General features: G+C 41.5%; 1 protein-coding gene across 1 annotated transcript in view; it reads right to left on the bottom strand.

The window, feature by feature from the left end:
• The window catches only part of LOC138852841 (uncharacterized), a gene marked incomplete at its 3' end in the record, with an annotated part of 1,165,962 nt that overhangs the window by 497,528 nt on the left and 643,285 nt on the right, over positions 1–25,149 (bottom strand). The window contains 1 exon segment of the mRNA XM_070086012.1: positions 10,499–10,637. Coding sequence (XP_069942113.1) covers positions 10,499–10,637 — 139 coding nt within the window.

Raw genomic sequence — 25,149 nt, 5'->3', positions numbered from 1 at the left:
ATATTAAACAACCATGGTGACATTACACATCCCTGTCTAAGACCTACTTTTACCGGGAAGTATTCTCCCTCTCTTCTACACACTCTAACCTGAGCCTCACTATCCTCATAAAAGCTCTTTACAGCATTTAGTAACTTACCACCTATTCCATAAACTTGCAACATCTGCCACATTGTTCCCCTATCCACTCTATCATATGCCTTTTCTAAATCCATAAATGCAATAAAAACTTCCCTACCTTTATATTAATACTGTTCACATATATGCTTCAATGTAAACACTTGATCTACATCCTCTACCCACTCTGAAACCTCCTTGCTCATCCACAATTCTACATTCTATCTTACCTCTAATTCTTTCAATTATAACTACCGTATACTTTTCCTGGTATACTCAGTAAACTTATTCCTCTATAATTTTACAATCTCTTTTGTCCCCCTTCCTTTATATAGGGACTATACACTCTCCGCCAATCCCTAGGTACCGTCCCCTCTTTCATACAATTATTAAACAAAAATACCAACCACTTTTAACCTGCTTTTAACATTTCTGTCATGATCCCGTCAGTTCCAGCTGCTTTACCCTCTTTCATTCTACGTAATGCCTCACGCACCTCCCCCACATTCACATCCTGCTCTTCTTCACTCCTAAAAGATGATATACCTCCCTGGCCAGTGCACGAAATTACCGCCTCCCTTTCTTCGTCGGCATTTAAAAGTTCCTCAAAATATTCTCGCCATCTACCCAAATCCTCCATCTCCCCATCTACTAACTCCCCTTCTATGTTTTTAAGTGAAAAATCCCTTTGTTCCCTAGGCTTTCTTAACTTGTTTAACTCCAATTTTTTTTCTTATTTTCATTAAAATTCCTTGACAGTACCTCTCCCACTCTATCATCTGCTCTCCTTTTGCACTCTCTCACCACTCTCTTCACCTTTCTTCTATTCTCCATATACTCTACTCTTGTTATAACACTTCTGCTTTGTAAATACCTCTCATAAGCTACCTTTTTCTCTTTTATCACACCCTTTACTTCATCATTCCACCAATCACTCCTCTTTCCTCCTGCACCCACCCTCTTATAACCACAAACTTCTGCCCCACACTCTAATACTGCATTTTTAAAACTATTCCAACCCTCTTCAACCCCCCACTACTCATACCTGCACCAGCCCACCTTATAGGTAGAAGGTTGGCAGACAGCCCAGGGAAGTACTACAGTCCGGCCAAGCGAGTGTAATTGTTTTACGTGATGGTAGGATTGTTGGTGTCTTTTTTCTGTCTCAAACTTGCAAGATTTCAGGCACGTCTTGCTATTTCTACGTACACTTAGGTCACACTACACATGCATGTACAAGCATATATATATATATATATATATATATATATATATATATATATATATATATATATATATATATATATAATATATACATATGTGTGTGTGTGTGTGTGTGTGTGCCGAATAAGCTACACTGACGAGTTTCACATGGGAATGAACTTGAAGTGCAGGCGAAAGTAACAATGACTGTTCTCCCGCTGAAGAAAGAATATCTTCGGGAAAGGAGGTAAAGAGTGACAAGTGTAACAAGCAGGGTTCCCCAAGGATCGGTATTAGGACCAGTACTGTTTCTGATATATGTGAATAATATACCAGAAAAGGTTGGATCAGCTGTTTTCCCCTGTTTGCAGATGTGAAATTAATTAAAATATAAACTGATAAGGAGAGGGAAGCCTGCAGATGGATCCGCACAAACTACAAAACTGGTCAAATCAGTGGTTACTGAATTCATCCCCCAATATAGGCCAGGAGGCCAGAGGCTGCAGACCTTAAGACCTTAAGCATGAATACTTCTTTGTTAAATCAATGGGTAGCCTTAATGAATCTCAACAGTCATTATTCTTTATACAATATATTTCAAGATCATCTTGAAATACGCTTCACCAGCGTGGAACTTTCACAGGATAAGGTGCAGAGGTCTGCAACGAGGCTAGTTCAATAGCTAAGGGAAAAATTAGATGTGAAAAGAAACCAAAGGAGTTGAACCTGACGACAGTAAAGGACAAAATAACCAAAGGAATCATGATATCAGCATACAAAATACTAAGGGTATTTCTTCAGCCACAGAGTAGTCAGTAAGTGGAATAGTTTGGGAAGCGATGTAGTGGAGGCAGGATCCATATATAGCTTTAAGCAGAGGTATGATAAAGCTCACGGCTCAGGGAGAGTGACCTAGTAGCGATCAGTGAAGAGGCGGGGCCAGGAGCTCGCACTCGACCCCCGCAACCTCAATTAGGTGAGTACAACTAGGTGAGTACACACACACACACACACACACACACACACACACACACACACACACACACACACACACACACACAAATATATGCACACGAATATATAGACAAACATGCACACGCTCTCTCTCTCTCTCTCTCTCATCGGAACAAGTGTCATTAAATTGGAACTAGGCAAATGTGATCCCCAAATATATAAAAAGGAACATACAAGGAGCACTAAATTACAAACCAGCATCTCTAAAGTGTCAAAAGATCTGGAAAGGATACCTAAGCCAAGGATATTAGGACACTTGGAGACAAGAATCTTTTCAGAAAACCAGCACGTATTTAGGGATGAAAATCCTGCCTTACAAATTAGTTGGAATTTCCTGACAGTGGCAAAGATTAAATAAGACACGCAGCACTGGGCGGATTTTTTTTTTTTTTTGACAGCAATAAAAGCTTATAATACAGTACCACACCAAAGAGTCATTAGAAAAATAAAATAACAGGCAGGAAGATTAGAATAATTAGAAGAACTGTGATCAAGGAGAACCTGAATGAAAGAAAGAGTTTAACAGGAAATGATAAGACATCAGAATGGGAGAGAGTAACGAGTGGGATACCTCAAGAATCAGTGCTAGGACAATTCCTGATATACGTGAACAGCCTTCCAGAGGGAACTGAGATCTGTGTCGCTTTAAGACCTCACAAGACAAGAGACGTGGTCAAACATGTGTCTCCTCGAGTTCCACCAGAACAAATGTAAGGTCATACGAACTGGTAACAGAGAGAGAAAAAGAGAAGCTGCAAATATCAAAGTGAAAAGGACCCCAATGGAAATAAGTCACTTTGTCTGGCTTTTTTTTTTTTTTGGTTATCCCAGGTTCTCTACATATATGCTGCCATGAATGATAATCAACGTAACTGTATTTGTGTATACCTGAATAAACTTTCTTACTTACCGATTACTCAGTTCTGGAACTGGAACTCAGTTGTGGTAGTTGCCTGGTTTGCAACCAAGCAATTACCAGAACTGAGAAGAATACACTATGAGGAGAGGTTAAATGAACTGGTCGTGGTGACCTTGGAGAGAGAAGACCAAGGGTAGACATGATTACGGCATATAAAATCTTAGGTGGAATAGATAAGGCAGTTAAGAACAGACAGCTTTAATTAAAAAGGCCAGAATCAATGGGATACAAGCGGAAGTTGAAGACACAGATGAGCCACAGTATTACATGGACGAGTTTCTTTAGTCGTATGGTTGTTGAAGAGTAGAATGGCTTGGACGAGACAGTGGTGAAGAAAAATACAATACACAGCTCCATGATTAAATACGATACGGCCAAAGAGGACAGAAAAAAGTGATGCTGAGCCTTGACCCCCAGCAAAACAACTAGGTGAGTACACACACCACAGAGGAGTACAGACCTCAGCCACCTCATCCTAGGAAAGAGGACTCTGCCTGTTTTATGGTGGGTGAGTAGAGTGTTTTATGTGAGTGGTGTCCCAATAAAAAGAAGAAAGCTAGTACAAAAGTGCAGTAGTACATTTCTTGGCAGCGTGGCAGGAGGGTACACGGTTTAAGCACAGCTCTGCTTATATACTTGCAGACAAGAAAACAAGTGGATCAATGTATAGGGTGACTAAAATTTAAAAAAAAAATCAGGCAAGGCAAGGAGTAATAGAAAAAATTAATAACGAAAATGAAACTTTAAAAAAATGGAACAGAAGTTTTAAATGCCTCCTTACAGCAAATGTAGAAGATATTAAGTGAACAAGCTGAAATAATAAAGAAATGAGAGGTAATAAATTAGGAATTGGCTAAAAATAAAGATAATATGGGGAAGGAACTTAAAGGCTTAAAAGAGAAGCCAACTAAGTTAGAATATAATTATGCAGGAATAACCAAAAGAGAATTAGAAGACAGGAACAGCAGCACAAGATATTTCTGAAAAATGTCAACAAAAGTTTAGAGAAGGAGAGGAAATATCTGGCAGAATATAAATCTAGCACTAAGGATAGTTTTACAAAATTAACTAAAGAAGCGACAAAGACTGAACAGCAGGTGCTATTGGCGGAAGAATTCACTGCTAGAGCCAATAATAATCATGAAATTATAAATATTTTAAATAACTAAGTTGCTGAGTGACGCTGTTGAGAGATATTAAACAGTCCATACCACGGGCGGGGTTAGAACCCGCGATCAGAAAGTCATAAAATTCCAGACCGACGCGTTAGCCACTGACCCAGTGGCTAACGCGTCGGTCTGGAGTTTTATGACTATGACCGCGGGTTCTAACCTCACCCGTGGTATGGTTTGTTTGTAATCGTGTCATTACGATTTCGTAAGTCAGATAAAACAGGTGTTGTTATTTTGGCTGTGTTTAAAAGGAATTTAAAATCACGAATACAGAGAATCAAACAAGAACAGCACATAAATGAGATGACAAAATGTATTGTGGATTTTATCTTTCAAGAACATATTGTAGTATATAGGCCTACTGGAAGATATTGTAGTATATAGGCCTACTGGAAGATATGAGAGACAAGCACAGGCCACTGAAAACAGGAGTAACAATATGGTAGAAATGTCATAAAAAAACTAAAGGCATTAAGATATTGGAAATTCATAAGAATATACAAATTAGACAAGATCTTTGACTGCAGGACAACGTGAAAATAAGAATTAAGAATAAGAATTAAGGGTAGAGGTGAGGAAGACATGGAGCAGTATTTTTTAGAGTGACGGGGCTATAACGACCCATTAAGTGGTGTTTCAAAGAAACGACCACGCAATAGAGAAAACCACGTTAAAACAACTTTGAAAAAGGAGAACAGCGAGAAAAACATTTCTGAAGATTTTTAATCGATAGTTTAAACAGAGCAATCCTAAAAAAAAAATATTAAAACGAAAGAATATTATAAACGAAATTCTCTAATTCTCTAATTCTCGGGGTGGAGAGAGAGAGAGAGAGAGAGAGAGAGAGAGAGAGAGAGAGGAGGAGGTGCATTTCCTTCTTAAATCACTTGACCAAGAAAAGGCTGTGGGCCCAGACAAGTTGAGCCCAAGATTGTTGAGAAGATGTGCAGACCAGCTAGCAGCACCTCTAACTCGCATCTTTCAGCACTGCCTAGTACAGTGCAAATGGCCCTCTCCATGGAAAGAGGCAAATGTAGTCCCTGTTCACAAAAAGAAGAGCAGAGCAGAAATCAGCAACTACAGACCAGTGTCACTCCTGTCAATCACTGGTAAGATCCTTGAGACAATAATCTCAAGACAAATGACAGATTTTTTTGACTACCACTCACTACTTTGTGATCGTCAATATGGCTTCAGGAAAGGTTACTCTGCTGCTGATCTGTTGTTAAACCTCTCCACTAAGTGGCACCAGTCACTGGATGAATCCAAAGTCAGCTGTGTGGTAGCACTGGACATTGCTGGCGCTTTCGACCGGGTGTGGCACCAGGGCCTCTTAGCAAAACTTCAAGCACTGGGAATTGCAGGCTCTACGCTATGTCTCCTCAGTGATTACCTTCATGGTAGATCTCTAAGTGTAGTCCTCAATGGAACGGAATCAGCAAGACATCCTATTGGGGCAAGCGTTCCACAAGGAAGTGTGCTGGGTCCACTGTTATGGAATGTCTACTTCAACGACCTCCTTCATCTCATCCCAGAATCACATGCATATGCAGACGACTGTACACTGACATTCACTTATCCAAGAGAAGAAATGCCAGCTGCTCTAAGCTACATCAATCACCAGCTGAGAGCTATATCAGCTTGGGGAAATAGATGGCAAGTAACATTTGCACCTGAGAAAACGCAAATGATGATCGTCTCTAGGCACCATGATGGTAATGCTGGTGCAGTAGTAAGGATGAATGGGAGGATGTTGGCACCTGGAGAAGAAGTTGATATCCTTGGGGTGAAATTTGACTCCAAACTAACCATGAAGAACCATGTTGTAAATCTTGCAAACAAGGCAGCCAGGAAGCTTACAGCACTTCGCCGTATCTCGCATCTGCTTGACAGTAGGGGTTGCAAGATACTGTACGAGGCACAAGTACGCTCACACCTTGAGTATGCTCCACTTTCTTGGTTTGCCTGTCCCCCCTCTCATCTGCGACTGCTTGACAGAGTAGAGAACAGAGCAAGACGTCTCATCTCTCGCCTGGACCCATCCTGGATGGATCTGTCATTTCAGCAGAGCCTTCAACATAGGAGGGATGTGGGTGGCCTTACTGTTATGTACAAGGCCAATATTGTCAAAATACCACACTTGGATCCACTTCGAGGACAGCGCGAAACAAGCTTTTATGCCACAAGACGGGCAGAAAGCAGCAACTTCACTCTGGCTGTACCCTTCTCCAGAACATCACTCCATCTGAGATCATACATACCCAGGATGACTCGAGTATGGAACACATTCGTTCAGCATAATGATGTCAACGAGATAACGTCAGTTGATCAAATGAAAATGCTGGCCCACAGATGGCTCCAACTTCATCCTGTTCCCTACTTGTATGTCTCATAACAATAAAAATGCTTTCAAATGAGCTGATGTAGGTAACAGCTCTTAGCTTGTCAATAAAGTTAGGAATCCTTAACCTGTAAATAGCTTGTCAATAAAGCTAGGGATCCTTAACCTTGTCAAACCATGTGTAAAAAAAAAAAAAAAAAAAAAAAAAAAAAAAAAAAGAGAGAGACAGAGAGAGAGAGAGAGAGAGAGAGAGAGAGAGAGAGAGAGAGAGAGAGAGAGAGAGAGAGAGAGAGACAGAGAAAGAGAGAGAAACTGGAAATATTAGTTAAAGACTCACTTCAAGTTACGGAAATCGAAATCCAAAATAGTGAAAAGGATAAAAGTTTAGGGATAAGAGTACAATATAAATATGGTAATCTCTTAGTAATAAATGTCTATAAGTTACGAACACCTACGTGTCACAACAGGTTCCAAGAGGCTCACCTCGATAACTTCAAACTTCTATAAGTTTTCCACCGTTTTTTTTTTTTTTTACATAAATCGATTTTACAGGCTAAAATCTGTTATCCTTCCTCAGCCCATTTTAAAGTCCAGCCTAATCTGAGGTATATTACCACCCCCAGGATGCCACCCACACCAGTCGACTAAAACCCAGGTACCTACTTACTGCTAGATGAACAAGTGTTGCACATGGGTTTCACTTTTCAACTTGTCAGTATTATATACCAATTTCAACATTTACAAGGAAAAATTTATTGCATTTAGAGATTTTCACTACAACAAAAATATACAATACGACCCATAAGAGGGAACAGCAGATAAATAATAAACAGATTTTCTCAATATAAAGACAGGTTTTTAATGCATCATTATTTATATAATGGAACAAGAACAACAGAATGCAACACACCATCAATATTAAATTTAATATTTACTCGAATAACGGAAGAAACTTTCAACAAAACCCACTTAAACCCACTTAAATCCACTTAAACCCACTTAAACCTACTTAAACCCACTTAAACCCACTTAAATCCACTTAAATCCACTTAAACCTACTTAAACCCACTTAAATCCACTTAAACCCACTTAAATCCACTTAAATCCACTTAAACCCACTTAAACCCACTTAAACCCATTTAAACCAACCTAAACCCACTTGGAAAAAGTGATCATCTTCTGGAAATAACATAAGCTGTGAAATGTGACTCAGAATAGGAAAATGAAATCCAGAAACAGGAATAATTTATCAAAAAGGGGAATTACAATACTTGAAAATAGTATATTAGAGAACTGGAACAGTCGGCTACAAGGGACAAATATAAATAAACTGTACAAAGAGTACTGTAGTCTATGTGTAAATGGAATTAAAAGTATATTTCAGCTAGAAATGTAAAATAGAATAAAGAATGGCTTAATGGAAGGTGTTGAAGAACGATGCAAAAAAAATGAAACCGCTGGAAATCAATATAGAAAGTGAGCCAGACCAGATAAAATATTTAAAGAGGTTAGAAACAAATAAATAAATGTAAGAAGAGAGGAAGCAAGAAATTTTGAAAGGGAGCAAATTAGAACCAACCTTTTATCTAATTTTGTAAGACCTAAACTAAATGTTAGAGACTAAATACAAAGACTAAATAACGAGGGTAAAAATCACGTAGGTAGAGGAGGAAATGTTTGCACTATTAAATAAAAAGCTTCAGTGTGTGTTTACCTAAGATGTTTTTTATGTAGATTTTAGTGCGAGACAGACAGCTAAATAAGAGGATGTTGAAATAACTACAGAGGAAGTGAACGGAAGAACAGAAGAATTACGTTACCCACTTTGGGTATATATAAGCAATAACAATACTGCGACTAGCCGGGGAATCGAACCCGTGTTGTTTTAGCCCACTTCATGGTGAGCGAAAATTCACGACGCTCTAACCCACTGGACCATACAATCCTACAAAAATCACGCACCCAGCAGAGCTAGATGTTGTACCGTGATCCGTGGATATACAATAGTGTGCGTCCCTTAGAACTTATTTCATTCTACTCCCCGTTTGGTGTACTAGCCTCCACGAGCAGTATATATAGTATTGTAACCACGAACGACAATACTACGATTAGCCTGGGTTCGATCCCTCGGCTAGTCGCAGTGTTGTTAGGCAATTCTTAGCCATCTTGAAAAGCATAAATTGATCAAAGGGCGTTCCTGCCTTGAGAATTTATTAACTTTTTTCATTAAGGTGTTTGAGGAGGTAGAACATGGTAATGAATATGATATTGTGTATATGGAATTTAGTGAGGCTTTTGATAAAGCCCTACCGTTGAGTAAAATTAAGGAACAAGGAATAGATTTTTTTCCCCTGGATAGAGGCATGGTTGACAGATAAGCAGCAGAGAGTTTGCATCAATGGAGAGAAATCCGAGTGGGGAAGCGTCATGAGTGGTGTTCCACAGGGGTCAGTGTTGGGCCCCTTGTTGTTCACAATCTACATAAACAACATAGAAGAGGGAATAAATGGCGACATAAGCAAGTCTGCCGATGACACCAAAACAGGCCGTCCAATTAATTCTAATGAGGACATTAGAGCACTCCAGGATGATTTGAATAGACTGATGCAGTGGTCGGAGAAGTGGCAGATTCAGTCTAATATAGACAAATGCAAAGTTCTAAACATTAGACAGGATAATAACCTTGCCACATATAAACTAAATAATGTAGATCTTATTATTACTGATTGCGAAAAGGATCTGGGAGTTCTGGTTAGAAGTAACCTGAAACCAAGACAACAGTGCAAAAATGTTTGCAACAAAGCTAACGGAATCCTTGGCTTCATAGCAAGTATAAATAACAGAAGTCCTCAGGTTGTTCTTCAACTCTATATATCCTTGGTTATGCCTCATTTAGATTATGCTGCACAATTCTTGTCACCGTATTACTGAATGGATCTAAATGCACTGGAAAACGTACAGAGGAGGATGACAAAGTTGATCCCATGTATCAGAAATCTTCCTTATGAGGATACACTGAGGCCCTGAATCTGCACTCTCTAAAAAGACGTAGAATTAGGAGGGATATGATTGAGGTGTATAAATGGAAAACGGGAATAAATAAATTGGGTGTACATAGGGTGCCAAAGATATCTAGCCAAGACAGGACTCGCAGCAATGGTTTCAAGTTAGAAAAATTCAGATTCAGGAAAGATATAGGAAAGCATTGGTTTGGTAATAGAGTTGTAGATGAGTGGAACAAACTCCCGAGTACAGTCATAGAAGCTAAGACGTTGTGTAATTTTAAAAATGGGTTAAATAATTACATGAGTGGGTGTGAATTGGACCTGACTAGCTTCTGCTAGTAGGTCTGATACTGTACTCCTTCTTTAAGTGGATGTGACCTGACCTGACTAGGTTGGGTCACTGGCTTAAGCAGGTAGGACACTTGGACTTGCCTCGTATGGACCAGTACGCCTGCTGCAGTATTCCTTCTTTCTTATGTTCTTATGACCACTATCGTCATAGACAAGAGAGCGTTCCCATCCCCACAATGGTAGGGAATTTTAGTACACACGAAAACAAATGAACTACACACACACACAGACACACACACAGGCAGGGACTATGCACTCATACAAACACTAGCATTAATATACACAGGGTAAATATACAGTATAGAGAATATACAGAATAGTCACAGGTCCTGCAGCGGAATATAGATGGTATTGATAATATATAGACTATACTCACAGGTCCTTCAGTAAGTAGCGGTCGCGTTCGTTCCTGACACAAGCGCCCTTAAAGCTAATGCTGCTTTCATCGATAACGACTGGATCCTCAACGCCAGAGTGGAACCAACCATCGTGCCAGGCAGCGGGCAGTGTGCACTCTGTCAGGGAGACACGCAGAGTCACATGCTGAGTATATGCTGAGGGAGAGTGAGGGAGAACTCTGTAGGAGAGAACACTTTATGGGTGAGGGTGTACAGTGGGTGGGAGATTTAGATTTAGGGAGGGAAGATTCTGGGTAGGAGAGAGAGGAGGGGGGGGGTCGGGAGGATATATGTATACAGATTTAAAAAATAACTGAAAAATAAAACCACAGATACATATATAGGTAAAATAAATCACAAATACATATATACATTAATACATCACACATACATATAAAGGCATATCACCAGGTGATAAATTTGTAAAAAAAAATAATGAAGGAAAACTCGATTCCGATGGAAAAAAGAGAAGCAAAACAAATAAAAACATGAATAAATCCGTTTGTTTTGATTGCATCGAAAAAGCGCGCGAAAGAGTTGCCAGCGAGTGAGTTTGTTTCCTCGCTCCTATTGGCTGTAATGAGGTGGTGTTGCCAACTCGTGTGTTTTTCGAATCAAATACACATTTGGTTGTCATTAATTATTTGGAGCTGTGTGTGTGTGTGTGTGTGTGTGTGTGTGTGTATGTATGTCTGTGGGTGTGTGTGTGTGTGTGTGTGTGTGTGTGTGTGTGTGTTTGTGTTTCTCATAGTGGAAGATTAGCTATTTGTAGCTACAAAAGCAGAGTTATGCTCTTAGTGTCTCGTCTGCAGTACTCTGTACATCACATAACTCTTTCAGCTTACAATGGTAGCAACACTAATTCCTACTTGAATAATATTCCACTGATTAACCACTGCTTGAGAAGAAAAATAAATCTATCTTTTTCCATTCCACTTGTTCCTTAATTTCCAACGCTAGCCTCTTGGTATCATTGTTACTACTACCAACAAATATTCTTTATCTACTCTTTCAAGTCTTTGTATGTGGTTATCATGTCTCCTAATTTCCTCATGTCAACCAACATGCAGCAATTTCAACGTTTTCAACTTTCCATCATAGTACATATTTTTTTTCAACTCTGGCAGCCATTTTGTAGCTTTTCTTTGAACATTTTCTAACTGATCTATGTGTTTTTAAGATGTGGGTGCCACACTACCGCCAAATATTCCAGTTTTGGCCTAATATAAACTATATCTGAAAGTTATCTTATAGTTTGCAAATGTACCATACGAATTCTCACAATTTTTATTTATATGATCTTCCGATGACAACGTTTTGTTAATGCTAACTCCTAGATCTCTCTGACACTTTCAATATTTTGTCACAATTTTTATATTCCTCATGTGGACTGATTTCAGTTTCTGTCATTTTATATGGCATTCATCTACATTAAATTCCAATATCCATACATCACTGTGCTCAATGTATCCAGAGTCGCTTATAAGGATTTGCAGTCAATTTCATTATTAATTTTGCATAAAATTTTTTAGCGTCATTTTCAAACATGTTGACAAGACACATGTGCGACAGGTAGGCATCTTCATTACGAAACGTTTCGCCTACACAATAGGCTTCTTCAGTTGAGAACAAACGAGGCAGCAGAAGCAGTAGAAATGTAAAGAAGACGTAGATTTGAGGTGGTCAGTCCCTCAGCCTGGAGAAGAGTTCTTCAGCAACAGGTGAGGCGCAGAAAATTTAGACGACAGAAGAGGTGGGACCCACTAGTAGAAGAAAGAATGTAATCACTGAGAGGCAGTGTAGCAAACCTACTGGGTAGGTCCATCTCAAATCCAACCTTACTCATAACTAGTAGTCAGGCAGTAAATTTATCGAAGATGTCCTGTCTATCAAGATACCGTTGTGTTGCAGTGTCTTCGAGGGTAATAGACTGATAACATCATCTTCATTGCTTCTGTTTCCTTCTTTGTACTCGACTGAAGAAACCTTCTGTGTAGACGAAACGTTTCTGAATAAAGATACTTAACTGTTGCACATGTGTCTTATCAACTTGTCGGTATTAAATACCATCATCATATTCACCCTAGTTAGTTCCTAATCAGCCGGGGTGGGGTGCATACGTTGGGCTTCCTAACACCAACAGTCAGGTTGATCAGTTCACACACTAGGAGACCTAGTCTTGTTCCGGGCCGCTAGGAGACGAAATAAATAGTATATGTTGGATTACTTAACCTAAGAACTACTTTCAGGGATCTGAATTAAGATTTCTTTTCACATAGAGAATGGTAGGAGAACTGAGGGGTTGAGGCAGAGGTTTCCATTTCCCCCTAACGTTCTGCCGGTAATTCTACCATTATTACCTATACGACTCCCAATAACATTGCCAGTCACTACCTACCCAACCCGATACCACTGCCAGGCGCTATTGCCAGGCATAGAAATACGCGATAAACTAAATTTAGTGATTTTTTTTAATAACGTCAGAGCCAAAGCTTGGGTACAATATCAATCACAAACAGAAAATGTGATAACAAGCGAAGAAACGAGAAGGCATTAAATAGTTGCTGAGTGATCCTGGGTGAGGGGTCTACAACACACATCACCTACATTAAGCCCATTATAGGCCGATAGCTCTAACGTCCCGCGTTATAAAAATCCTTGAAAAAGTTGTAAGAAGCATGATCGCCAACTATTTGGATTCCCAAGAACTGTAAAACTCTGGGCAGCATGGGTTTAGAGCAGGTCCCTCCTGCCTCTTGCAAGTACTGGACCACTATGATATGGTCTTGGATGCAGTGGAGGATAGACAGAATGTACTTGTACCATACACAGACTGCGAAAACCTTCAGCAAGTGCGATTATGGTGTGATAGCGCACAAAAGTCAGAGGCTGCCAGTGAAAAGCTCCGTTCCACAAGGTACGATTGTTGCCCCAATCCTTCTCCTCATCCTCATATCTGACATAGACAGATGTAAACCATAGTACAGCGTCTTTTTTTGCAGACGTTACTAAAATCTTCATCTATTGAGGACACGGTAAATCTTCAAGTGGATATCAACTCATTTTTCCAGTGGGCCGCTGAAAACAGTATAATGTTCAATGAGGACAAATTTCAGTTACTCCATTATGGAAAACTTGAGGTAACAATAGCTAGAACCGAGAATACAACAAATTCAAACCACACAGTAGAGCGAAAAACTAATGTGAAGGAACTGGGAGTGATAATGTCCAAGAATCTCGCCTACAAGGATCACAACAGGGTCACTCACATATGCAAGGAAAATGATAGGATGGATAATGAGAACTTTCAAAACAAGGAATGCCATGCCAATGATGATCCTCTCTAAGTCACACAGGCGAGAAAAGTATATCGTAATCTATTCCTGGAAAATCCTACAAGGACTGGTCCTAAATCTGCACACAGAACTCATTCCTTACCAGAGCAAAAGATTAGCAGACAGTGCAACATAAACCAATGAAAATCGGGGGTGCCATGAGTACACTAAGAGAAAACACAGTGTCAGGGGCCCAAGACTATTCAACAGCCTCCCATCATATATAAAATGAATTACCACCAGATCCCTGGATGTCTTCAAGAGGGAACTGGACAAATACCTAAAGTTACTTCCCGATCAGCCGGGCTGTGGTTCCTAGTTTGGATAGCACGCGGTCAGCAGTAATAGCCTAGATGATCAGGTCCTGATCCACCTGGAGGCGTGGTTGAGGACCGAGCCACGGGAGGGTTGACCCCTGGAACACCATCCAGGTAGACCAGCGGCCACAACCACAACCTCAGTCCCCTGCCACCACCCACAACACCTACCACCCCACCCACAATTACCACTACCACCCAAGACACCCCTCCCCCAACCACACCAACAAAGAACCCTGTAACCTCTCCCAATAAACCCGCAAGATATGGAAAACCAGGATGGAGATTGTCCTCATTGTGGGAACCACATGGAATATCCACGATATATTTCATGTCAAATATGCGGTCTATTGGGCTATCTGAAGAAGACAGAAGGAATGAAACACAAATCTCTCAGTCTTCTGAATACGTGGATAGTTTAACTTTCTTAAATTAGAGAGATAACGTCAATTTCGTCTTTTTCCTTTGATACAAAACACTGAGATCACTAAACAATATACAAAACACTGAGATCACTAAACAATATACAAAACACTGAGATCACTAAACAATATACAAAACACTGAGATCACTAAACAATACACAAAACACTGAGATCACTAAACAATATACAAAACACTGAGATCACTAAACAATATACAAAACACTGAGATCACTAAACAATACACAAAACACTGAGATCACTAAACAATACACAAATAACCCACACATAGGAGAAAAAAACTTATGACGGCGTTTAGGTCCCACTTTTTACCATTAACTAGTCACACAGAAGCGCGAAGAGAAGGGACCCAGAATATATACGATAGGGGGACAAGATCGTTGGTATAGGCCACCAAACCAAGATGGATGAGAGAACTGGTATCTTTGAGTAATCCATGTTGACGTTGTGCACATCCTTGGCCTCCCAGTGCTGACACTGGTACTGGTGGTTCTGGTGGGCCAAGAGCAGTGTCTGTTATTAGTCCTGTCACCGGTCCTGGTGATGCTGGTGCTGGTGACTGACGGTTCTAGGGTATGTGTACATGGTCGTACTAGTGAAGATGGTGGTAGTACTAGTGTCAGCGCTGAGGAAGTCAGTAATGGTTATGGCTGTTACCAGTGCTGGAGGCAGCGTTGGTTCTAGCACCAGTGCTGATGACAGTGTTCGTTCTGGCTGTGGTACTGGTGTTGCGACAGTGTTCGCTCTGGCTGTGGTACTGGTGTTGCTGACAGTGTTCGTTCTGGCTGTGGTACTGGTGTTGCTGACAGTGTTCGTTCCTGCTACGGTACAGATCCGGAAATAACACCAGTTAAGAACTCGGAGCCCCAAAACAACAGCCAACAGCAACTTAAAATGTGCAAATTCTACTCTTGGGGCATCTGTAAATACGGTCCAACCTGGACTGACAGAATGGGACCTTGTATATACAACCATCTCAAGGAATGATGAAATCTCTTGGGTAAAGGAACATGTCGCTCCAGGTCCTACAAACTCTTTAACAATAATTTGGCTTAAATGTCCAGATTTTCTTTCTCGAAGCATATAAATCATCTAGAAAGTAAATCCGAATGCGCCAAGCATAATCATACAAACAACAGGTAGTTATTAGTGCCATGAAAAGAATATCGAGAAATGCCTTGAATATATCACCGCTTGTTTGCCATGGTGGACTGGAATCAAAGTCAGTGGAGGGTTTAACAGAGTCACTGATACTAAAGTCAACCAACAGCCCCCTAACCCCACCCCAGCAGCAGAAGAGCAACTAACAACGTATCACATTTTGTTTTGACAAATGTACAAGGTCTCAAACCTAAGAAAAAACAATAATATAAAGTTTATAAGTGGTTTTCTCACCGAATCAAATGTACTGTTCGTAGCCTTCACGGAGACTAACGTTCAACACAATTTTGATAATGAAATCGGATTACAGGATACAACCTAACAGATGTGACCGGAATAACAGACAACAAGGTGTGAGGGTTGACCTATATGTTAAGAAATAGTTGGTATACAATGAACTATTGAACATCACTAATGATGTAGTCGAAGTTCTGGCAGTGATTCAAGCTCGAAAACCAGAGCCTAGTTGTTGTGCTTGTGTATAAGCCACTGGATACAACTTACCAGGAGTTCAAGGAACAGTTATTGGACATCAAACATTGTCTTGAAAGCCCACCAAATCCGTGACTTCTTGAATGGAAGACTGTGACAAGACTGTAAAGGTAGAGAGAATCCTATAGCTAGTTTTCATTAAGTCCCACACAACAGCAGACTGCTGAACCATCAGATTGGGAAACACCCTAAACCTTATACTTAAGAACACAGAAGACCTAGTCCACGACAAAAAAAGGTGTCGAAGACTGAAATCTCAAACCACAACATGATCGAGGTACAGACCTGCCTGTACCGTGGCCTAGGACAGAGAAACACGACAATTTATGAGGATGAATTCCCTACTGCAAAATCCAGGAAAAAAAAACATCCAATATAGGACCTTTACTTAAAGAAAGCAGAGCAAATACCGATGACAACAATAAAATGAGTGAAATACCGAAATTACAATACCACTTGGTTTTCAGTTACCCATTCACTAGTCTACACATCGAACTATAACGAGTTTTTAATGAATTAGACTCACGACACCTGCAACATCTCCACAGTTTCTGATGTAACCTTCTCCATAGTTGACTTTGAAGAAGCTACCATCAACATGCCCATGCACTCTGCTCCAGGCCCAGACTCGTGGAATTTCATATTCATTAAAAATTGCAAGAAATCATTATCCCAAGCCTTTAGTATTTCATGGAGGAGGAACCTGGGCACAGGTGCCATTCCACAGTAATTAAAAATCACTTATACAGCCCCAGTTCAAAAAAGCAGCATTAGAGCAAATGAAAAAAGCTATAGACCAGTAGCGCTAACTTCAGTCATAAAAAAATGGGTCCTAAGAAACCTGAATGTTAATCACATAGATTTACAACAACTACACAACCCAGGGCAGCATGGGTTTAGGACAGGTCGTTCCTGACTTTCACAACTGTCTGATTATTAAGACGTGGTCCTGGACACACTGGAAGACAAGTTAAATACCAATGCAGTGTACACTGCTTTTAGAGCGGCGACTGACAAGTGCGACCATGGTATGATAATACACTAAATGCATACAGAAGGAATAACAAGAAATGGACAGATAGATATTTAACTTCTTACCATATAAAACCTAAAAAGTATTAGTAAGCAAAGTAAAGTTTGTGGCTGCCACAATGGAAAGCTCTGTTAGGCACAGTTCTCGCCCTGCTATATCTCATTTTTATATTTGACATATACAAGGCCATAAATCGCAGCACCATAACATCAGCCGAAAACACACAAAATCTTCAAGTGGTTGTATAACAGGTCTTGTAGTGAGGCTCAGGCACCAGAAGGAGTACAAGTTTCAGAACGGAGGAAATACAAACTGTAGCGAAGTACAGGTCAGACTTAAACCATTAAACAGAGGGAAAGTCCTATGTGAGACTTATAAGTAATGATGTCATAAAAATCACATTGAAGGATCACAACGATATTGTCACTGGTAAACTACACACATGTACAACACTGAGTATCTTGATTGAGGAAACGTCTGGTCACACAGCGGCTTCATCAGTCCTATACAAAGAAGAATATCGCCTGTAACTGCTTCTGGCATATGCTACGTTCTTTTCAAGAATGATTGTTATATCGACTCCAGGCTGAGGGACTGATTACCTCAAACTCCTTCTGATCTCCACAATTCTTCTATGTATAGGTGTCTGATGAAGTCAATGTGTGGCGAAACTTTCCTCATTAAAGATACCCAAGTGTTGCACATGTGTCTAATTTATAGACTTGTCGGTTCTCTGGACCATTTATCCACAATCCTGCCATTGCCTCCGCAAGGAAAATGATGTACTGGTTAAGTAAAACTCTCAAGATAAGAGAGGATGAGCCACTGATGACACTCTTCAAGTACTTGTTCTCTCCAGGCTGGAGTTCTGCCCTGTACTGAGTATGACTCACGAAATCGTAATGACACGATTGCAAACAAACCATACCACGGGTGGGGTTTGAACTCGCGGTCTGAGAGTCTCAAAACTCCAGACCGTCGCGTTAGCCACTGACAGCCACCTTCCAGGCAGACGACTCTCTTCAGCTGGAAAGCGTCCAGAGTTCTTTCATTGTTCGTACAGTCCAACTAAATATATTTTGGATAAGTTTACAATAATTTAATAAACAGGCACAATGAAATATATTTTTTTCTTTACGTACAGGGCAATTTTTGCATAAATACTGCATAGGACGAGGCCCAGTCTCAGACCAGGCCGGGGGGGCGCTGACCCCCGAAACTCTCTCCAGGTATACTCCAGGTATTTCAACTGTTCTCCTTCGGAACGTAGGCGAAAAAGGTAGATCATAATTTACACATGGAAAATCATTGATTGATTAGTCCCAAACCTGGACACTGAAATCAGTCTATATTAAATCAAGAGGCACGAGAAATATACTCAGGACTAACTGATTTCTGAGTACACTGCTCTGAGTGTCAGAGGTCCCCGACTCTTCATCACCATCCCTCTGTGGATAAGAGAAATTACCAGCAAACATCTGGTTACCAAGAAGGAACTTGACAGCTTTCACCAATCAGTACCTTACCAGCCAGGCTGTAGTTCGTACGTGTGGCCAGCAGTAACAGCCTGGTTGATCTACCAGGAGGCCTGGTATTGAACCGGTCCATGGGGAGGGGGGCGTTAACCCGCGGAGACATTTTTCATTTATCCTTGTGATATCCAGGTATCCAGGTAGGTATGTTCAGGCCGTACCCAGCCGATTAGAAATAAGAGGCGGGGCTGGAACAATGATTCGACCCCGGTAAAAGGAATTAGGTGATTACATACACTTAATATGAATAATAACCCTCTTTAATGAACTGACTGTAGAGAGGCAAATGAAGGGAGATCATACAGCTCTCTATACACGTGTATCCTCGATCATACAGCTCTATACGCACGTGTATCCTCGATCATACAGCTCTATACAAGCGTGTATCCTCGATCATACAGCTCTATACAAGCGTGTATCCTCGATCATACAGCTCTATACAAGCGTGTATCCTCGCTATTCAGAATAATAATGAAGCACGCTATTGTATGACATTCAACGCTTGCATGAATGAACCTTCAGTGGTAGTGCTGAAGGAGAGGGAGCACCGCCCCCCACCACACACTTCTCTCACCCCCTCCTCTCCCTCCCTACCTCTCTCTCTCTCTCTCTCTCTCTCTCTCTCTCTCTCCGCTCTATCCCAGTCTATCCTCTCTTTATGCATCCTCCACCAGCCATCTCCTCCTTTTATTTCCCTTCCTTCCTCCTCCTTCCCTCCCTTTATCTTCCTTCTTTCTCTCCTCCCTCCCTCTCAACCTCTATCTCCTTCCCTCCTCCTTTTCTCCCTTTACCCTTCTTCCTTACCTCCTCCCTCCCTGTATCCTCCTCTTTTTCTCCCTTCATCTTCCTTACCTCGTCCCTCCCTCCATCTCCCTTCCCTCTCTCCCTTCATCTCCCTTCCTTCCCTCTCTCCCTCCAAGCCACTACCTGGCTATACATTACCACTTTAATCAACACATTAAGAAATAATAGGCCTGGTAGGCCTCGTTCAGCGAACAAATTATTGGCCATCCTCGTACACTTGTGCCAGGCAGGGAAAGTAGGTACCTCGTAGCCTTACCAGGCAGGGAAAGTAGGTACTTCGTAGATCTGCCAGGCAGAGGAAAAGTAAGTACCTTGAAGCACTGCCAGATAAAGGTAATGTATGTACCTCGTAGCACCTCTAGGTGCTACGAGGTACATACATTACCTAGCTCTATTAGATAAAGAAAGTAGTCAGTCAAAGTGTAAGTAGGTACCCCGTAGATCTGCCAGGCAGAAAGTAGGTACTTCATAGCTCTGCCAGGCAGGGAAAGTAGGTACCTAGGTAGCTCTCTCACGCAGAGGGAAAGTAGGTACCTTAAAGCCCTGCCAGGCAGGGAAAGTAGGTACCTTAAAGCCCTGCCAGGCAGGGAAAGTAGGCATCTCATAGCTCTGTCAGGCAGAAGGAAAGTATCTTGAAGTTCTGCCAGGCAGAAGGAAAGTATGTACCTCGTAGCTCTACCAGGCAGAGGAAAAGTAGGTACCTCGTAGCTCTACCAGGCAGAGAGAAAGTAGGTACCTCGTAGCTCTGCCAGGCATGGAAAGTAGGTACCTCGTAGCTCTGCCAGGCATGAAAAGTAGGTACCTCGTAGCTCTGCCAGGCAGGGAAAGTAGGTACCTCGTAGCTCTGTCAAGCAGAAGAAAAGTAGGTACTTCTTAGCTCTGCAGGCAGGGAAAATATTTACCTCGTAACTCTCCCAGGCAGAGGGAAATTAGGTACCTCTGTCAGGCATGGAAAGTAGGCACCTCGTAGCTCTGTCAAGCAGTGGGAAAGTAGGTACCTCGTAGCTCCACTAGGCGGTGGGAAAGTAGGTACTTTCATAGTTCTACCAGTTAGTGGGAAAGTAGGTACCACTTAGCTCTACCAGGCAGAGAGAAAGTAGGTGCCTTGAAGCTCTGCGAGGTAGAGTAGCTACCTCGTAGCTTTGCCAGGCATAGAAAGTAGCTACCCCGTGGCTCTTCTAGGCAGGGAAAATAGGTACCTCGTAGCTCTGTCAGGCAGAGAGATACTAGGTACCTCGTAGCTTTGTCAGGCAGAGAGAAAATAGATACCTTGAAGCTCTGCCAGGCAGGGAAAGTAGGCACCTCGTAGTTCTGCCAGGCAGGAAAAGTAGGTACATCGTAGCACTGCCAAGCAGGGAAAGTAGGCACCTCGTAGCTCTGCCAGGCAGGGAAATTAGATACCTCGTAGCTCTGCCAGACAGAGGAAAAGTAGGTACATCGAAGCTCTGCCAGGTTGAGGAGAAAGTAGGTACCTCGTAGCTCTACCAGATAGAGAGCATTTCACTCCTCCATGGAAAATGCCTTCATTTAATATCACATACCTGAAAGCCGCCCCAAGAAGCTCATTAGTAGTAATCCCTTCCTTAAATCACTTGTAAAAGCAACTGCTCAGGACGAAATTTCTCGCCTAACTGGTAGTTATAAATTATATACACCGATGGATCTAAGCAGGAGTCTAATGGCAGGGCTGCATCTGCTCTTGTTGCCACCTAACTGGTTAAGAACGATAGGAACTTCGTTGAGTTAGGCATAAGAATTAACAAATGGGTGTCTGCACTGCAGACGGAACTGTTTACCATCCTAATATCGCGAAAGCTAACTTAAGAAACAGAGATTGACTCATCAATACTGATTCTCTGTCATCACTGAAGACTCTTGACTCGTGTAATGAATCTAACAACATGCTCAATGCAGAAGCCAAATGCAGATACTCAAAAATCCGGGAAAAAGGAATTAATGTACAATTGTAATGGATACCATCACACATTGCTCCTTCATGATAAAGTTGATATGTTAGCCAAGAAGAGTACCCTGACGGATAATGTTGAATATAACTTTGGTATATCTGTGTGTAGCATTAGGAATAATATTAGGAGAGAAGTAAATAATGAAACTGATTGTTATAGGAATGCAATCAGAAGCCTGAGTAGATCTCTAACCCATTATGATAATATGAACGTAGATAAGTACACTTATGCAGCAACTTGCAATGTGAACAGACTGACTGATGTTGTAGTGGCCAGACTAAGTCTTGGTTACAAGTACTTCTGGCAGTTTGGGAGACACACAGATGATGGTTAAACCGAATGCGAAGTATGCGGCCAGCCTTATGGTCACTATCTTGAACACTATGTGCTTAATTGTCCACTTATTGAGGAATATAGAGATAGACAGTATGATAACCTATGTGACATGTCAAGATATTTTATTGATGAAAGTAAGATACCATATTGTAACAGATAAGTGAACTGCAGATATAAAAACAGGTGTACTCCTGTTAGCCCTATTGGGTCCTAGTTCCTAGGCCTTTTGTGAATCGATATGTTCTTACGCTACCCTCCACAGGATGGATATGAGGTGCACAATAAACTAGCCACCTCGGTGGCATATGTAAAATCTGCCAAGTAAAGGGAAAGTAGGTACCTTGTAACCCTGCCAGGTAGGGAAAGTAGGTACCTTTTAGCTCTGCCAGGCAGAGAAAGTAGGTACCTCGTAGCCCTGCCAGGTAGGGCAAGTAGGTTCCTCGAAGGTCTGAAAAGCAGGGGAAATAGGTACCTCGTATCTATACCAGACAGAGGAAATTTAGGTACCTCTTAGCTCTGCCAGGCAGAAAGTAGGTATCTTGTGGATCTACCATGCAGATAAAGTAGATACTTTGTAGATCTGTCAGGCAGGAAAGTTATGTACCTCGTAGCTCGGACAGGCTGTAGGTATGTACCTCGTGGTTCTTCTAGGCAGGAAAGGTAGGTACCTCGTAGCTCTGCCAGGTAAAGTATGTGGTTCGTAACTCTGCCAAGAAGAGGGAAAGTAGGTATCTGATAGCTCTGTCAGGCATGGGCAAAGTAGATATCTCGTAGTTCTGCCAGGCGGAGGAAAACAGGTGCCTCATGGCTCTTCTAGGCAGGGAAAGTAGGTACCCTGTGGGTTTTTTAGGCAAGGAGAGTTGGTAATTCGTATCTCTGCCAGGCAAAGTAGGTACCTAGTAGCTCCGGCAGGCAGAGATAGTTACCTCTTAACTCTACCCCAGACAGATGGAAAGTAGGCACCTCGTAGTTCTGTCAGGCAGCGGGAAAGTAGGCACCTCGAAACTCTTGCAGGAAGATGGAAAGTAGGTACCTCGTAGTTCTGTCAGGTAGATAGAAAGTATGTACCTCGTGGCTCTGCCAGACAGGAAAAGTAGGTACCTCGTGGTTCTTCTAGGTATGGAAAGTAGGTACCTCGTGGCTCTTCTAGGCAGGGAAAGTTGGTACCTCGTATCTCTGCTAGGCATAGAAAGTAAGTACCTCGTAGCTCCGCCAGGCAAAGAAAGTAGTTACCTCGTAGCTCCGTGAGGCAGAGGGAAAGTAGGTACCTCGTAGCTCTGCCAGGCAGAGGGAAAGTAGCTACTTCGTAGCTCTGACAAGTAGAGGAGAAAGTAGGTACCTCGTAGCTCTGCCAAGCAGAGGGAAAGTAGGTACCTCGTAGCTCTGCGTTCGGCTCACAGCCTGAATCATCCGAGTCGAATACTGGGCAGAATGAGACCTTGTTTAATGTTATTAGGTAAACAGTTAAGAGTTGTGTGTCGTGGGTCGCTTCCTAAGGAAGATCCAAGGGCATGAACGGAAACATAGCCAGAGAGGTTGGGTTATCTTGGGTTATTAACCCACTCGAGATATTAATCTGAATACAATCTCTGGGGGATGCCAACCTTGACATGTTATCATGATGTATCACGCCAAGACACGTTATATCACGGTAAGACACGCTGTATCACGCTAAGACTCGTTATACCACATTGTTTCACACAAACACACACGTTATTCCACAATGTATCACGCTAATACACGTTATGCAGGTTCCATCATGTCAAGACACGTTATACCACGTATTTCTACGTTAATACACATTATACCCCGTTGTTTTACGCCAAGACGTTATACCACGTACCATCACAGCAAGTCACGTTATAACCACGTTGTATCACCCTACGACACGTTATACCACGTTACATCACGCTAAGACATGTTATATCTCTCGCCCACTTCTGCTAATCATGTTAATGTTCGACAATAACAAGAACCAACATCATCGTAACATCTTTCCTGGTGACACCAGACTGTTAGTGAGAGTTCCCGCCTTCAAAAACAATAAATCTTCAAGAGGACATAAATCAAGTCTTCCAGTAGACCTAAGAGGACAAGTTTTAGTTGCTCCACTCTGTAAAAATGAAAGAAAGAAAATAGGTTTGAAATGAAGTACAGGATAATCTCAAAGTCATTCAACAGAGTGAAAGTTCCATCTGTAAGACTTGCGGTTGCTGACGTCCAATGATCTGACGTTCAAGAATCACCAAAAATGTTGCCACTGCTACTGCAAGGATAATGATAGGTTGGATAACTAGAACTTTCAAGACAAGAGATGCTGAGCCAGTGATGATACTCTTCAAGTCACTTGTTCTCTCCAGACTGGAATACTGTTCTATACTAACGGCCATGTTCTAAGCAGGCGAGTCTGCTGATCTGGAAAATTTACAGAGAAACATCTCTGCACGAATTCATTCAGTTAAGTATGTGAGCTGCTGGGAACGCTTGAGGTCCCTTCAGTAGTATTCCTTGGAATGTAGGCGAGAAAGGTGAATCATAATCTGCACCAAGATAATACTAGAAGGAATGGTCCAAAACCTGCACACCGAAATCACTCCATACAAAAGCAAGAGACCTGGCAGAGGGCGCAGACTACCTCCAATAAAAAGTAGTGGCGTGACGTGCACACTAAGAGAGAACTCAATAAGTGTCAGAGGACCCCGAATTTTCAAAGTCCTCCCTTCATGCATAAGGAAAATTACCAATAAACCTCCAACTGTCTTCAAGAGGGCGCTTGACAAGTTCCTCAGTTCAATTCCTTATGAGTCGTGCTTTGTGGCCAGTAATAACAGCCTGATTAATCGGATATTGATCCTCCAGGTCACATGATCTACGACTAAGCCGTAGGGGTGTTGATCATCATAAGCATCCTTCATGTTATACCACGTCTTACCACACTAAGTTACTTTGTACCACGTCTTATCACACTAAGTTACTTTGTACCACGTCTTAACACACTAAGTTACTTTGTACCATGTACTTTGTACCACGTCTTATCACACTAAGTTACTTTGTACCACGTCTTAACACACTAAGTTACTTTGTACCACGTCTTAACACACTTAGTTACTTTGTACTACGTCTTAACACACTAAGTTACTTTGGACCACGTCTTACCACACTAAGTTACTTTGTACCACGTCTTAACACACTAAGTTACTTTGTACCACG

This window comes from Cherax quadricarinatus, chromosome 17, assembly GCF_038502225.1.
Source record: "Cherax quadricarinatus isolate ZL_2023a chromosome 17, ASM3850222v1, whole genome shotgun sequence".
In the NCBI taxonomy this organism is placed as follows: domain Eukaryota; kingdom Metazoa; phylum Arthropoda; class Malacostraca; order Decapoda; family Parastacidae; genus Cherax; species Cherax quadricarinatus.
Note: the sequence above shows the minus strand (reverse complement) of the source record. Positions and strands in the feature narration are given on the sequence as shown.